At 44.9% G+C, this 16,853-nt stretch overlaps 1 protein-coding gene across 1 annotated transcript in view; it reads left to right on the top strand.

Annotated features, from left to right (window-relative positions):
- Positions 1–14,122, top strand: part of LOC147122399 (atrial natriuretic peptide receptor 2-like) — a 144,718-nt gene extending 130,596 nt beyond the window's left edge. The window contains exon 24 of the mRNA XM_085978345.1: positions 12,719–14,122. Within this exon, the coding sequence (XP_085834471.1) occupies positions 12,719–12,778 (60 nt within the window). The 3' untranslated portion in view covers positions 12,779–14,122. The remainder of the gene's footprint in view (positions 1–12,718) is intronic.
- Positions 14,123–16,853: the final 2,731 nt, after the last annotated feature.

Raw genomic sequence — 16,853 nt, 5'->3', positions numbered from 1 at the left:
GGAGAATTCCACAGGTTCACCACTCTCTGGGTGAAGAAATTCCTCCTCATTTCTGTCCTAAATGGCTTACCCCTTATCCTTAGACTGTGACCCCTGGTTCTGGACTCCCCGACCATCGGGAACATCCTTCCTGCATCTAGTCTGTCCAGTTCTGTCAGAATTTTACAAGTTTCAATGAGATCCCCTCTCATTTTTTAAAAATTGTCAACTAGTAAATTGCATGTGGTGTTGCCAGAGTCGGTTGATGAATGTCCGGTTTTATTTCATGTGCAAGATCATGAAGGGGTTGGAAGAGAGACTACAGAACCCTGCCCCACAGAGCCACCCAATGGCCAGAGCCTGCAACTACACTGTGACAGTTGACATAATAAAATTGAATGGGATACGTTAACAATGTACAATCGTAAATATTGACACAAATGTGCGATCAAAAACCGTGACAGCACAAACTAAGATTTGTGGGGTAGTTTGCACTCTATAGAAGATTGTTAATAATACGTAGCTACTGTAGTAGAAAGGCCCGTTCTGCAATGGCTCTTAGAAGTTTATCCAGTTATTAGCTGACTCTGGCCTCTGCTGAGTTATCTGATCTCGCCCACCAAAGTTAAATTTCACCCCACTTGTTTAAAGCTGTATAGCCCCTCAGGATCCGTTTCAATACCTATTGCTGAGTCAATGATAGCTTAGGAAACATGAACAAGCATTTGTAAGTTATTCCCAATAAGTTGCTCAGTATTTGACTGCTCGCCCCTAAGATATGGATTGGAGGGTAGCTAATGTTACCCCACTATTCAAAAAAGGTGGTAGAGAAAAAGCAGGGAATTATAGACAGGTAGGCCTGACATCGGTAGTGGGGAAAATGCTAGAGTCTATTATAAAAGATGTAATAGCAGAGCACTTGGAAAGCAGTGACAGGATCGGACAAAGTCAACATGGATTTACAAAAGGTAAATCATGCTTGACTAATCTACTGGAGTTTTTTGAGGATGTAACTGGTAAAATAGATAAGGGAGAACCAGTGGATGTGGTGTATTTGGACTTTCAGAAGGCTTTCGATAAGGTCCCACACAAGAGATTAGCGTGCAAAATTAAGGCACATGGGATTGGGGGCAAGGTATTGACTTGGATAGAGAACTGGTTGGCGGACAGAAAGCAAAGAGTTGGAATAAACGGGTCGTTTTCCGAGTGGCAGGCAGTGACTAGTGGGGTACCACAAGGATCGGTCCTAGGACCCCAGCTGTTCACAATATATATTAATGATCTGGACAAGGGAATTGGATGTAATATCTCCAAATTTGCAGACGACACAAAGCTGGGCGGGAGGGTAAGCTGCGAGGAGGATGTCGGGAAACTCCAGTACGATTTGGACAGGTTGGGTGATTGGGCAGAAACATGGCAAATGCACTATAATGTGGATAAATGTGAGGTTATCCACTTTGGTGACAAAAACAGGAAGGCAGATTATTATTTGAATGGCAATAGATTGGGAGAAGGGAAGTGCAAAGAGACCTGGGGGTCCTTGTGCACCAGTCGCTGAGGGTAAGCATGCAGGTGCAGCAGGCGGTTAAGAAGGCAAATGGTATGTTGGCCTTCGTAGCAAGAGGGTTCGAGTACAGGAACAAGGATGTCTTGCTACAGTTGTACAGGGCCTTGGTGAGACCGCACCTTGAGTATTGTGTGCAGTTTTGGTCACCTTACCTGAGGAAGGACGTTCTTGCCATGGAAGGAGTGCAGCGAAGATTCACCAGGCTGATACCTGGGATGGCAGGAATGATGTATGAGGAGAGATTGTGTCGATTGGGCTTATACTCACTGGAGTTTAGAAGATTGAGAGGGGATCTCATCGAAACCTATAAAATTCTGTCAGGTCTGGACAGACTAGATGCAGGAAGGATGTTTCTGATGGCCGGGGAGTCCAGAACCAGGGGTCATAGTCTAAGGATAAGGGGTAAGCCATTTAGGACTGAAATGAGGAGGAATTTCTTCACCCAGAGAGTGGTGAACCTGTGGAATTCTCTGCCACAGAGGGCGGTGGAGGCCAGTTCATTAAATATATTCAAGAAAGAGTTGGATATATTTCTTGAGGCTAAAGGGATCAAGGGATATGGGGAAAAGGCAGGGACAGGGTACTGAATTGGATGATCAGCCATGATCACATTGAATGGCGGAGCAGGCTCGAAGGGCCGAATGGCCTACTCCTGCTCCTATCTTCTATGTTTCTATGTCTATGTTTCTATAAGGGGTGACCTAATGGAGGTATTTAAAATGATGAAGGGGGTTTGAAAGATGTTCCCACTTGTGGAGGAGTTCAAAACTAGGGGTCATAAATCATAGAATGATGGAAACTTACAGCACAGAAGGAGGCCTTTCGGCCTGTCGGGTCTGTGCCGGCTCTTTGAAAGAGCAGTTTTGTATCATCAACAAACTTTATAATGCTGCCCCCTACACCTACGTCTGGGTCGTTGATAAAAATTGCAAAGGGTAATAGACCCAAAACTGACCCAAAATAGACCACTGCAAACCACCTCCCAGTCCACTCGAAAATCCAATAAGGAATTCAGGAGAAACTTCTTTACCCAGAGAGTGGTGAGAATGTGGAACTTGCTGTGATATGGAGTAGTTTAGGCGAATGGCATTGATGCATTTAAGAAGAAGCTAGGTAAGTAAATGAGGGAGAAAGGAATAGAAGGATATGTTGATGGGGTGAGATGAAGAGGGGTGGGAGGAGGCTGGTGTGGAGCATAAACACCGGCACGGACCAGTTGGGCCAAATGGCCTGTTTCTGTGCTGTAATTTCTATGTAAGTGGCGGTGTGGGGACCTGGGCATCTCCGAATATGGAGGGGAAATTGGGCACGGTTTCCATTCCTAATTGTTTTCCAATGACCTGATCTGGAAATGTGAAAATATGGACATTGGATAAGGAGAAGGCAATCAGGAAATATTCACATAGATTATGGCAATATAATATATCAAATGCACCTTGCAAGGAATCACATTTCAGATAATTACACTTTGAGATATAAAACAATACTTTAAAAAATAGCTAGTTGTTTTGTTGACTTACATAGGAACAGAAGGAGGCCACTCAGCCCCTCGAGCCTGTTCCACCATTCAATTGGATCATGGCTGATCTGTATCTTAACTCCATCTACCCTTGGTTCCGTAACTGTTATTTTTTTTTTCATTCATGGGATGTGGGCATCGCTGGCAACTAGCATTTATTGCCCGTCCCTAATTGTCCTCGAGAAGGTGGTGGTGAGCCACCTTCTCGAATAAGTGGCATGGCCGGGCCATTTCAGAGGGCAGTTAAGAGTCAAGCACATTGCTGTGGGTCTGGAGTCACATATTGACCAGACCGGGTAAGGACAGCAGATTTCCTTCCCTAAAGGACATTAGTGAACCAGATGGGTTTTTACGACAATCCGGTAGGTTCATGGTCACCATTACTGATACTAGCTTTTTATTCCAGATTTATTTAATTGAATTTAAATTCCCCAGCTGCCGTGGTGGGATTATGAACTCCCGTCTCCAGATCATTAGTCCAGGCCTCTGGAATACTAGCCCAGTAACATAACCACTATGCTACCATACCCCGGCCTAAAAAAAATCTATCAATCCCAGTTTTGAGGATTTTCAATTGGAGCACGAACTATATAAGTAGGTACAATTGCCTTCTAAGTGATCTTGGAAGTTTACAACCAGTTACTTTCCCAAAGGAAACAAGCAGTGACCTTAAAAGACTGGCCAATGAAACACAGTCCCCTCTCAATAGCTAAACATCAAAACTGGGCTCCTGACTACCTGTGAGCAATACTACAAGAGATCCACTAGTTTATAGAGACTTTACATGTCCAAGTTTTTTGTTTCCAATATTAGTAAAATAAATCTCATAGCTCCACTAGGCTTCTTTCAAAGGAATCTAATAAAGGCTTAACCAGTTTTGGACAGAGTTTTGGAACTCCTATTATAGCCATGAAATTTACATTTGAAAAAAGGGAAGACTTGCATTTAAGTAGCGCCTTTCATGACCTCAGGATATCCCAAAGCACTTTACAGCCAATTAAACACTTTTGAAGTGTAGTCACTGATGTAATTTAGACAACGCGGAAGCCAACTTGCACACAGCAAGCTCCCACAAACAGCAATGTGATAATGACAGACGGGGCCTGGGTTTAACGTCTCATCTGAAAGGCAGCATCTCCGACAGTACAGTACGGCAGTGGAGTGTCCGCTTAGATTTGGGTAAACAATGTGGAAAGAAAAATTCTCCGAGCTTGTGCTGAAATGTTGAACTGGCGTAGATATAAACTGTAAAGTCTGTGGTTTGTGCAGTTAATAACAACACAGACTTCAGGAGTAACAAACAAACAGGACTTTACTATTCGAAGGTCAGGGCGAATCTGCCCTATAAATCATGCCACAGCACTTATATACTGGTGTGGTCACCGTCGGTATTACAGTATACAGAAGCCAAACAAGTAGTGCCACACCTAAAATAGTTCTCTTAAAGGTGAACGGTTACATACAATAGTCTCTTAAAGGTAGACGGTTACATACGCTACAATCCTCCCTTTTTAGCTTACAACATACGTATTCCCCATTAAACATAACATATATTCAACTTCATGTAAAACAATTTACAGATATAGTCTCTGCGGAAAACAGTTCACAGGTTCAGTCTCTGTGGGAACAGTTCACAGATTCAGTCTCTGGTCTTGACTCGGTCCGAACAACATCTCTGTGGTGTAGCCGGTTCACATTGCTAGCGTGACTCATCCAATAGTCTTTCCCTTGACGTAACAGCTTGAACTTCCGTCCTGCTGAACCAGCAGTGCTGACTTTTACAAACAGCTGGACTGCCTTAGTAATTTTTCCCTACTTTCCCATTAGAAGTGATAATGATTTAGATGGTTATCATCTTCGGCTTCGTCTTTTCCTTTTTTGCTTCTTGGAGACTCTCGGGGCTCCCTTCTCAGCTGCCAGCTGTAGCGCCACCATCTCCCTATGTTCCTTAGACTTTAAGTGCTTCATCCTGATTTCTGCACTTTGGGAGTTTTCATCACAAGCTGGGCAGACCAAGTCCTCGTAATATTCCGTGTCACTCAACAGGTCATGGTAATATTCGGTGTCATCCTGAGCTAGTCTAGCGAGAGGGCCTGCTACTTCTTCCTTACCCAACTGGACGTTAGCCGACTGTTGTTCCCTCCCTAGACATCTTTCCTGAAGGGACTTCTTCATGCGTTCATAGTCAACCCGCTCTTCCTGGGTTTCCTGCAAATCCTTCACTAAGGACCTCATTTGTGATTTCAATACTTCCCCTTCCATCGGGGATTGATTGATCGGGTTATTCAATCCTTCTACTGGAGCAGCTGTTTCAACATTCTGTTGTTCACATAGACGTGATTCAGCGTACTTTTGGCATCCCAGTAAAATCTGTGTTGCAAACTCAGCTATTTCCATAACTTTTGAGAGCTCCGAACTCCTTCCCTTTGAAGATTGAAGCTCGTGTTCAGATTGTTCCCATTGCAGAGTCTTGTCCCTCAGCATATGAAGGAGTTGGCTGACCGTTAACTCTTCCACGGGAACACTGTGGATCAGAGTCTTCTCCATTTCATCCACCTTTTCCTCCAATGCTTTCACCTTCTTTTCCTCTTGTACTTTGGCTTTCAGCGCTCGGAGAAGTTGCGCCTTGATGCTCTCTAGCTCATGTTCAGGGGCCATTCTTACAGTCTCTGTGTTTCTTACACTTTCCTTTTCTTCCACTGAAAGGATTCCCAGTTGAATCTGTTCTTCAAGTTGTTGAACCTCGGTCATTGCCGCCTCATATTTGTCTTGGGTTTCCTTCAATATTTTTATGAGTTCTTGGACATCTTGTCTTTCATGTTCTGCCATGTCTTTCACCTCTAATTTCTCATCTATGGATGGAACTTCTACCGATGAGTCTGTCTTGGCCTTGAGCTCATCAAGAATTTCCTGCAGCCTTTGGACTTCTTGCTCATGTTCAACCTTTAGTTGCTCATATGCTTCTACTGAAACTAGCTTTTCGGAGGTTGCCGAGTTAACCCCCTCCAGAATTATAGCCTGGGCCTGTTCATACTGTTCTTTCAACTTCTCACACTCTGCTTGTAAGGAGTCGTAGAGAAGAACTGGAATAAAATCCTGGCTTCCTGAAGATTCCTCTTCATTTGCTTCTTTCGCAATTTTCTGTTGGAGTTCAGCCAAGGCTGCTATGCTATCTGCCTCTCGAAGTCTCACTGCCATCAAATCTTCTTTATTCTTGCAGTCTATCTCAGCCATTTTCCCTTTACTTTCATTTAACTGAGTGAGTAGTCCCTTATTCTGGGCTGAGAGATATTGCACCTTCTCCTGTAGACCATTGCATTCCTTCTCTGCTCGACATAGCTGGTTACTGCTGATTTGGTTCTGTGTTTCAAGTTCCAACATCCTTTGCTTAGCTTCTTTCAGTTTCGCCCCTATAAGCTCCTCTTGCAACATGGCCACATTATTCTCATCAGGTAAAGAAGCGTTTCTCTTTTCTATGTCCAAGATTTTTTTCTGCATCTCTTTAAGTGCACATTGCGATTCAGCTTCTCTTAACCTTGCCTGCACTAGCTCCGTCTCCAATTGCAGGACAAAATCCTCAGTGTAGCGTGGTTTGCCTTTATGCTGTATCTCTAGATCATGCAAATATTCTAACTCCTGAACATCATAAGGGAGATGTGATCGGTAATTGGTCACGATGGCTCTATGGTCGCTCTCTGCTTGAGCCAGCAGGTTCTGTTGTCTTTCCAGACTCTCCCATTCGGTGTCATAGAACTTTTTCATTGTTTTCATCTCTTGTACGAGACGGTAACTCAATTGTTCTAATTGTTGTCGTACTTTGAGATAATGTTGAGTTTGAGCCCGGTGTTCCTCCGTAATGCATATGTCTGTAACTTGAACAGACTCAGAATTCTCTGTCTTTATACACGCCATCGTTTTTCCAACCTTAGTCAGTGAGTTCATGTTAACCTTGTTTTTCATACTTGGGCTGGACTTATCGTCTTCCGGCTCAGAGTCTGAGCTGCTTGTCTGCACCGAGTCCTCACTCGTCATTGCTTGTAGGTAGTGCCATTCCATGTCTATTTTCTTGATCCACTCCCGTCCTAGGAGTGGTGGTCCTCCCTCAGGTAGTACGTATAAGTTCATTCTTGGGTGTTCTTTACCCCTATCTCTCACCTTGACTCTTATCTTTCCCATGGGGTATACTTTATGCCCCGTGTATGTCTGCAATACGAACTTGGTATCTCTTAAGGGTATATGTGAGAATAGCCTATGGTAATCCCTTCGATTTATGACTGATACAGCTGATCCAGTGTCCAACTCCATTTTCACTTGTACTCCAGCTATTTTTAGCATGACCCAGATAGTTTGTAGGTCAGCTTCCTTACTCACATTATGAATTCTCAGACTACCCAGCTCCTGGCCGTTTGGGTCTGAGTCTGAATTCTGTTCGTCTGAACTCTTCTCAGCCACCTTGTGTACCTTGTTGTACTTTTCCTGCGATGGCTTCCTTTGGTTGTTGGTCTTCTTCCCTGACCGGCATACCTTAGCGATGTGACCCAGTTTGCCACATTTCCTACATTCCTGGTTCTTAAACCAGCATTGGTTCTGATCGTGTGTTGTCTTCCCACAGCGATAGCATTTTGTTATACTCGAGGTAATTTGGTCCACACCGAGTGCCGCTGCCTTTAGCTGCATTTCCGCAGTTCCTTTCGCTGCGGCTTCGTTTGATGCTGCGATAAGGACAGCCTTATCCAGTGGAAGATCGTTCTCTTCGAGTAGTCGCTTTTGCGTCCCTTCCTTGGACAATCCGCATATGAAGTTGTCTCGCAGTGCCTCTGTCAGATTCCCTCCGAACTGGCAGTGTTTCGCTAGCCTACGCAGTTCGACCAAGTATTCCACGTTGCTTTCGTCTTTCCGTTGCGTCCTTGCATAGAATTTGAATCGTTCAGCCAACATCAACGGTGCGGGGTTCAAGTGATCCTTCCGCACTGCTACAATCTCTTCGAAAGTCTGATCCGCCGGTTTAGCTGGTGAGAGAAGATGCTTCAACAACCCGAATGTTTTCGCACCCATTATGTTAAGTAAGGTTAAAGCTTTTTCATCCTTTGCTATTTTATTAGCCTTACAATGTATCTCAATATGTTCCACGTACATGGTCCAGTCTTCTATCTCAGAATTAAAATCGTTGATGTCCCCACGCTCAGGCACCTTCCTTTCCTTGGGAACAACACAAGTATTTCTTTAAATTATTATTTTTTTTTTAATTTTCTAAGATGGCGGCTTTTCCCGCGAAAATGGCGGTTTCCCGCTCTTTCCTTCTCTCCCCGCCCCTTCAATGGCGGTTTCCCGCGTCTGTCGTCTTCTCCGCCTAATGGCGGCTTCCCGCGTTTCTTCCCTGGTGGAAGGGGTACGCTTTCCCCACAGCGGACAGGTTCAGCCGCTGGGCTGGCTCTCGCACAGTTCCCCTTACTCGGCTCTGTCTCTCTCTCCCGCTTGCACGGCTCTACCGGCTCTGGGTACACCCCGTTGACGGAGAACAGTTCAGCTGCTGGACTGGCTCTTGCGCAGTCTCTCTCCCCCTTGCTCGGCTCTGTCTCTCTCTCTCCCGCCCGCTCGGCTCTACCGGCGCTGGGTACTCCCGTTGGCGGAGAACAGTTCAGCCGCTGGACTGGCTCTCGCGCAGTCTCCCTTGGTCGGCTCTGTTTCTCCCGCACGCTCGGTTCCCATTCGCCTCCCAGCCCTCTCGCAGTCCGGTGCTTCCCTCCCCGGCTGCGGCTGAGTTTCTCTCTTCCCGCGCCTACGCTCCCGGTCTCAGCGCTTCGTGGCTTCGGTCGCTGCCCGGCTTTCCCGCCGATCGCGGTCTGGCTGTCTCACGACGCTGTTGGACCCGACTTTCCGTCCGGCTCCTTTCCCCCTCGACCGTGGTCGAGTGCACAGCCCTTATCCTCCGGATATTCTTTACACTTTCCCTTACTCACAGTCTCCGTGGCCGCCTTGCTTCCTGCTGATCGGCTCACTCCGCACCGTGGCAGAAGGGACAGTCAGTGCCTGTTGCTGATGGAAGCTTTTGTTGCTAAAGTCTTCCTCCTTTCTATTGCTGCAGCCTCGTGTTTTCTCCCAGCAGAACGACGAGGGCGGTTGCCTCTCTTCGACGCTCTTTAGTTGCTTTGGTAGTCTTGCCGCAGGGTACGATCGGACTCGTCGCCACTGTAAAGTCTGTGGTTTGTGCAGTTAATAACGACACAGACTTCAGGAGTAACAAACAAACAGGACTTTACTATTCGAAGGTCAGGGCGAATCTGCCCTATAAATCATGCCACAGCACTTATATACCGGTGTGGTCACCGTCGGTATTACCGTATACAGAAGCCAAACAAGTAGTGCCACACCTAAAATAGTTCTCTTAAAGGTGAACGGTTACATACAATAGTCTCTTAAAGGTAGACGGTTACATACACTACATAAACCAGTCTCATTGAACTGGGAAATAAACACATCATCTGCTAAAGATCCATCTCTCTAGCTATAAATCCTTAGGGCAAAAGGGATTCTATTGAAACTGATTCATAGGCCAAATGTATGCACCATGTCACAAGCTATGCTTGAGTGACTTGGCATGCTGCATTGTGTAGTTCGGTTCCCGAGGGGCAGAGCTAAAGATTACAGTTGAGCGCGCTCACAGCTGGATATCGCTTCAAAATCAGTGGGAGGTTCAGCTGTTCCAAAACTGGATATGTACTGACTAATTGCACTGTTTGCCACTCAAAAGAATGCACATGCTACCCAATTACTGCTGTCTGCAAAGATCATCTTCAGCAATGTTGTCTCTATTGCAAACTGCTTTTTTCTTGACAGAGGTTTCTTACATGTTTATCAAAAAAAAAATACCTTGATGGAGATCTTGCATGTAACTTAATGTCATAGATATATTTGTCAGTGTAGTCAGAATCCGACCTCTTGCACAGAATGGCTTTAATGTCAGAAACTGAAGAAGTTGTACATTTAGAAAAGAAACCTGTTAGTCTGGTGTGACTGAATTTTAAAGAATTGTTATTACAAAAATATTCGCTATTATTATTGCCAATTTTCTCCTATTTTTCCTGTCCTGGAGGCATTGAGGTATAGAGGAGTTCATTGCCCTCCAGTGCTGAACCCAAGTGGCAATGTTTTAGACAGGGAAGCCAGGGCTCTCTGCTTCTGGGTTCTCCAGCCTGTGATTTTTAGCCCGTTCACTTTACATGGCAGTAAAGGGCAGGCTGGCAAGTGCTAAAAAGGCCTATCCCGGTCTGGGTATCAGCAGACTATTTAGCCTCGGTGGAGAACGGGGTTAGTGCCAAACCTTTTCATTGCATAGTCAATTGGGAGCAGGAACCTTGGCTGATTGTTCCCCCCTCCCTCCCGCCCTCTTCTCTAGACCAGGGGTGCTGAGGCAAATTGCCATGCCCTAATGCCACTATGCAGATACAGCAAGCAATTAGGAAGGCAAATGGCATGTTGGCCTTTATCGCAAGGGGATTGGAGTACAAGAGTAAGGAAGACTTACTACAATTGTTCAGGGCTTTGGTGAGACCACACCTGGAGTACTGTGCACAGTTTTGGTCTCCTTATCTGAGGAAGGACATACATGCCTTCGAGGTGGTGTAACAAAGGTTTACTAGAGTGATCCCTGGGATGAGGGAGCTGTCCTATGAGGAGAGATTGAGTAGATTGGGCCTATACTCTCTGCAGTTTAGAAGAGTGAGAGGTGATCTCATTGAAATACATAAGATTCTGAAGGGGGATTGACAGGGTAGATGCTGAGAGGTTGTTTCCCCCTGGCTGGAGAGTCAAGAACTAGGGGGCATAGTCTCAGGATAAGGGGTCGACCTTTTAAGACTAAGATGAGGAGGAATTTCTTCACTCAGAGGGTTGTGAATCTTTGGAATTCTCTACCCCAGAGGGCTGTGGAGGCTCAGTCGTTGAGTATATTCAAGGCTGAGATCAATAGATTTTTGGACTCTTAGGGAATCAAGGGATATGGGGATCGGGCGGGAAAGTGGAGTTGAGGTCGATGATCAGCCATGATCTTATTGAATGGGGGAGCAGGCTCGAGGGGCCGTATGGCCGACTCCTGCTCCTAATTCTTATGTTCTTATACCAGAGATCAGCTAACCCAGCATTGACTGTGAATTGAATGAACGGCCTTCCGATCTGTATAGCTTGGTTACCAACTGAGTCTTCAAGGGAAGTGCTTCCTCTTTAAAAATGTTAATTACATTTTAAAGTTGAAATACAGTGGTACACCTCATTCACATAGTGCAGTGGTGCAGAGCATCGAAGCTCCAACATGCAGTGCTTCCAAGCAACAGCAACTTGCATAGTAACATAGTAAAACATTCCAAGGCGCTTCACAGGAGCATTATCTAACAACATTTGACACTGAGCCACATAAAGAGATATTAGGGCAGGTGACGGAGATAGGTTTTAAGGAGCGTCTTAAAGAAGGGAAGAGAGGCAGAGAAATGGAGAGGTTTAGGGAGGGAATTCCAGAGCTTAGGGCCTAGGAAGCTGAAGGCACGGCCGCCAATGGTGGAGTGAAAAAAATCAGGGATGCGCAAGATTCCAGAATTGGAGGAGCGCAGAGATCTCGGATGGATGTAGGGCTGGCGGAGGTTAAAGAGATAGAGAGGGGCGAGGCCATGGAGGGATTTGAAAACAAGCATGAGAATTTTAAAATTGAGGCGCTGCCGGACTGGGAGCCAGTGTAGGGCAGCGAGCGCAGGGGCGATGGGTGAACGGGAGTTCGTGCAAGTTAGGATACATTTTAGATGAACTCAAGTTTACCAAGGGTGCAAATTGGGAGGCCGGCCAGGAGAGCTTTGGAATAGTCAAGTCCAGAGGTAACAAAGGCCTGGATGAGGGTTTCATCAGCGGATGAGCTGAGGCAGTGATGGAGATGGGCACTAGGATGTGGTCCATCCCCAACATCAGATGAGCAGACACTACTGTGCCAGTGTGACATTTTAACATTTCCCTCACCAGCCATCCTCTCTGAGTGAAAGTGTGAATTTTGGGACAGTTGTGCACTCTGGGCTCACGTCCACTATGACCTGTTTTGAGGCGCCCCTCACCCCGGCCAAAATCAATTCATGTACAACCCTTACAGCCAGCAGACGGCGAGTCTTTCATTCCATGGTTTAGAACACAAGTTCCAAAGGTTCCCAATCCCCAAAATGCTGTTGAGGCTGGGGATTCAAGATTGAGATCGATAGACTTTTGTTAGGTAAGGGTATTACGGGATATGGCACCAAGGCAGTTAAATGGAGTTAAGGTGCAGATCAGCCATGATCTCACTGAATGGCGGAACAAGCTCGAGGGGCTGAACGGCCTCCTCCTGTTCCTAGATGGAATTCCATTGCCTTACTTCACAAATATTCCACTTCGTGGAAGCCCCTTTCTGATTATCTTTGATTACCACAAAATACGATTGTGGTTTCTTTTTAAAGCAGGAAGCAATTGCCTTAACCTAGTCTAAAGTTTCTAAAAGGTGTTTTTTTCAATTGTCTGATGCTAAGCCAACTCTTTGGACTCACATTAAAATGTTGGAAAAGGTTTATTTCAGTATTTAGTTTTATCATTTCAAATTGATGTTTAACATCAGAGTCACCAGACACTGTACTTTCCCTTTTTAGGGTAAAGGAGAAATGATCACCTGGTGGCTCGACGGGAGAGAATGTGATGGATCACAGTGAATCACGGACGGAGGACGTTCAAAGCCAGTCACGTCTAGCTGAAGGCAACCGTTTCTGCACTCTACCAGACATTTTCAATTATTAAGTATCCCATCAATAACTAATGCAGGACATATTCATATTTGTTTTGTATTGGTGCATAAATAAGTCTGCTTCGCGTTTAGCATTGTCGAATATTGCTCATAACTTTTGTTTTGTATCAGCACTGTAGTTTCGTGTCCAGCCACCGCGATAGGGGCGGAAAGAGTAAATGAAATGATTTGTGCATAAGCCTCAATTTTATTTAAAAATCCCTGGTAAGTGAACTCCACAACAATGGCATGAACAAACAATCTTGATGGCACAGTGAAGTCACCACACACTTTTCTAGAGAAAAGTGCCCCGGTTGATCTTGTAGCGCCTTTTAGCATTGTTTGCTGCAGGAGGCAGCTGCCCAGGTTCCTTGTCACGAAGAGAGAACAGCCACAACTTTCTTACTCAGCTTCAAATAGCTGTTTAGAAAAAACAAATTCAGTTGTCTGTAGGAAACATATTCAGCTTTATTTTGCCACACTGAATGGTAGCACCATCCAAAATGAGTCTTCAGTAAAGGATATAGATGTCTGGTTTTTTTTTTGCCATTGTGATTGGTATTCTAAGGAGCAAGTTACCTGAAAGAATAGTTAGGAGCTTGACACTGAACTACTGCTGATGATAGGAAATATTTGAGTTGCTATTAATCTTATTGGTATCAAATGTCAGGCACTGCAGATTAATGTTTAAGTGTGCAATACATTCCCTGGTGTTTAGTAATTAGATTTATGGGCATATTATAAATATGTATCACCATGTATACGTTTGTTGTGTTAGTCGTAGATCACGTGCCTGTAAATGTTACCTATTCATTATGAAGTGACTTGCGGTGTGATCGCGCTGGCTGCAACTATAATATATGTGGGTAGAACAAATGACGACAGACGCCAGTTGCTAGTTCATGTGCTTGCTTTACTAGGCCAGAGCGAACTGAGCACGCTCATACTAAACCACGTGACAATGCGTTACACCAACCATTAAAGTGCATTGCCATAACAAGCAGAAAGAACCCTGTAAACCTATAGATTTGCTACTAGTGTCACTGCAACTTTTAGCAGTGAATAAAATGTTGCTTAAAATGTGAGGTGTGATTTATCGCAAATGTCTTGCCTGCTTTAAAAAATGCGTAGTGCAGCACTTGAGTGCAATGTGCCATAGAATAGGAGGCATTCTCCATGAAAATCGTTGGATTTGACTGACTATTGGACACGTCACTCGAGCCAAGTACCAACCACAAATGACACGCACGCTTGGTTGGATCCGAGTTAATTTTGAGATATGTAGAATTTAATGAATGGTGTTTAAAGTGATTGAACAAAGAGTTAATTGACTTGTATTGTACGACTTAATTGTATAATAATTGTTCCAGCATGCTCTGCTTATGTGGTTTCCTCTTGCAACATAGGAGCTTAGCCTGTACAGCGGGGAGGTAGCTGCCTTCATACACGTGGCTAGCTTGCAAATAGAGATATTCCATGAGGAAGGTGGCAGCTATTGGATCACCGACAGGTTTCCACAGCGAAGGCTCTCTGAGTGGCATCGTGCGAGTGTAACCAGACGATTCCATGTTTTAGTCAACATTGGGACTTTTCTTATCTTCTTATGGACTATTCTAACAGTCAGAGTAGTACATGCAAGAGTATTATGGTAGTTTAAAACACAACTGGATGCTGCGATCAAAGCGTTGCTGTATTAGAAAGATGAATTTCAATGATCTAAATGTTTTTCTGATCCCTGACTTTTCTTGTACTGTTAATGGGTTGTCATCATTTACCTGGACCACAAACTACAAAGCCCATCATCATTTCCTCTGGTGGAGAAGTGCAGAATAAAGGGGCATAACCTTAAAATTAGAGCCAGGCCGTTCAGGGGTGATGCCAGGAAGCACTTCTTCACACAAAGGGTGGTGGAAATCTGGAACTCACTCCCCCCAAAAAGCTGTTGCAGCTAGGGGGGTGGGGTCAATTGAAAATGTCAAAACTGAGATAGATTCATTTTTGTTAGGTAAGGGTATTAAGGGAAATAACAGCAGAAAATGCTGGAAAAACTCAGCAGGCCAGGCAACATCCGTGGAGAGAAATTAGAGTCGACGTTTCGGGTCAAAACCCTTTTTCAAAACTGGAAAGGAATGAAATAGATCGAAGGCAGGGCTGCGATAGAACAAAAGGAGTAAAGAGACATTAAGAGGTATTCAAAACCAGACGAGATGGTGATAGGACAGTGGAGACAAAAGACGGCTCTAGATTAGGTGTGAAATGCGCTGGCAGAATGGGAGACAGCTGCCATGTGGGAGAGAGAAAAAAAGGAAAGGGGGGGGGGAAGGGAAAACCCAAAACAAAGGGGTGGAAAAAAATATAAGTAAAAATGTAATAGGGGCCGAGGTTATGATCTGAAATTGTTGAACTCGATATTGAGTCCGGAAGGCTGCAAAGTGCCTAATCGGAAGATGAGGTGCTGTTCCTCGAGTTTACGTTGAGCTTCCGTGGAACAATGCAAGAGGCCAAGGACAGTGAGGTCTGAGTGGGAATGGAGCGGAGAATTAAAATGACAGGCGACCGGAAGCTCGGGGTCACCCTTACGGACTGAACGGAGGTGTTCCGCAAAGCGGTCACCCAATCTGCGTTTGGTCTTAAGGGTATTAAGGGCTTTGGAACCAAGGCAGGTAGATGGAGTTGAGATACAGATCGGCCATGATCTAATTGAATGGCGGAAGAGGCTCGAGGGGCTGGATCGCCTCCTCCAGTTCCCATGATCTTCTGGTGGCTTTCTGATCAATTTTTAAAATGGGACTGATTGGGTCACAGAGGAGGGAAAAAAACTGTCCACTAGGTGTCATTTGATTAGATGCAGCACTGACCGGAGTCCTGAAGAAGTCTAATACTTACACTAATCTTCCTCCGGCTGGTGTTCATGAGCCTCCTCCCAACATACTTCATCTAAGCCCATCAGTATAACCCTCTATTCCCTTCTCCCTCACGTGTTTATCTAGCTTCCCCTTAAAAACATCTATACTATTCGCCTCGACTACACCTTGTGGCAGCGAGTTCCACATTCTAACCGCTCTCTAGGTAAAGAAGTTTCTCCTGAATCCCCGACTGGATTTATTAGTGACTATCTTCTATTTATGACCCTAGTTTTGGTCTTCCCCACAAGATGCCCCACAAGCAAATCACAAAGGTTTGTACAGGGAGGAAGCACCTACTTGTCAGGAGTAAACACCCAAAGCATTCAATTTAGAAGAATAAATAAAATATGTATTTTTATTTTTAAATATTAGGGTTGAACTGAGGCGTGTAGCACCTGTTCACAAATAGTCGGCAAATTTTCATCACATTGACAATTTGAATTCAGATGCTTCGTGCAAACTAGTCAAATTCGAAGATGATTCCAGACTAGAGCAGGAGAATCTTAGAAGTTGGTATTCCAGGCTAGAAGATGACCCAAGAACTACAAAATGAGTTAGATAAAATGCATAAATGGGTGGAACAATGGCAAGTGAAAAATAATATGAGCAAGTGTGAAGTACTGTTCAGTGGAAAGAAAATGTGTGACTTACATAAGAAATAGGAGCAGGAGTAGGCCAATCGGCCCCTCGAGCCTGCTCCGCCATTCAATAAGATCATGGCTGATCTGATCCTAACCGCCAATCCACTATCACAGAACCATCTCCTGAATCTAACAGAATTAGACACACAAAATAGGAGCAGGATCAGGCTACACGGCCCCTGGGCCCACTCCGCTACCCACAGGGCCATGACCGATCCGAACCTAGACTCATGTCCAAATTCCTGCCCGCTCCCCATAACCCTTAATTCCCTTTACTTCTAGGAAACTGTCTATTTCTGTTTTAAATTTATGTAATGATGTAGCTTCTACAGCTTTTTGGGGCAGCATATTCCATGGACCTACCACCCTCTGAGTGAAGTAGTTCCTCCTCATCTCAGTTTTGAAAGAGCAGCCCCTTATTCTAAGACTATGCCCCCTAGTTCTAGTTTCACTCATC

Source organism: Somniosus microcephalus, chromosome 3 (genome assembly GCF_052327205.1).
Source record: "Somniosus microcephalus isolate GS21.2 chromosome 3, FLI_Smic_1.0, whole genome shotgun sequence".
NCBI classification, from domain to species: domain Eukaryota; kingdom Metazoa; phylum Chordata; class Chondrichthyes; order Squaliformes; family Somniosidae; genus Somniosus; species Somniosus microcephalus.
Note: the sequence above shows the minus strand (reverse complement) of the source record. Positions and strands in the feature narration are given on the sequence as shown.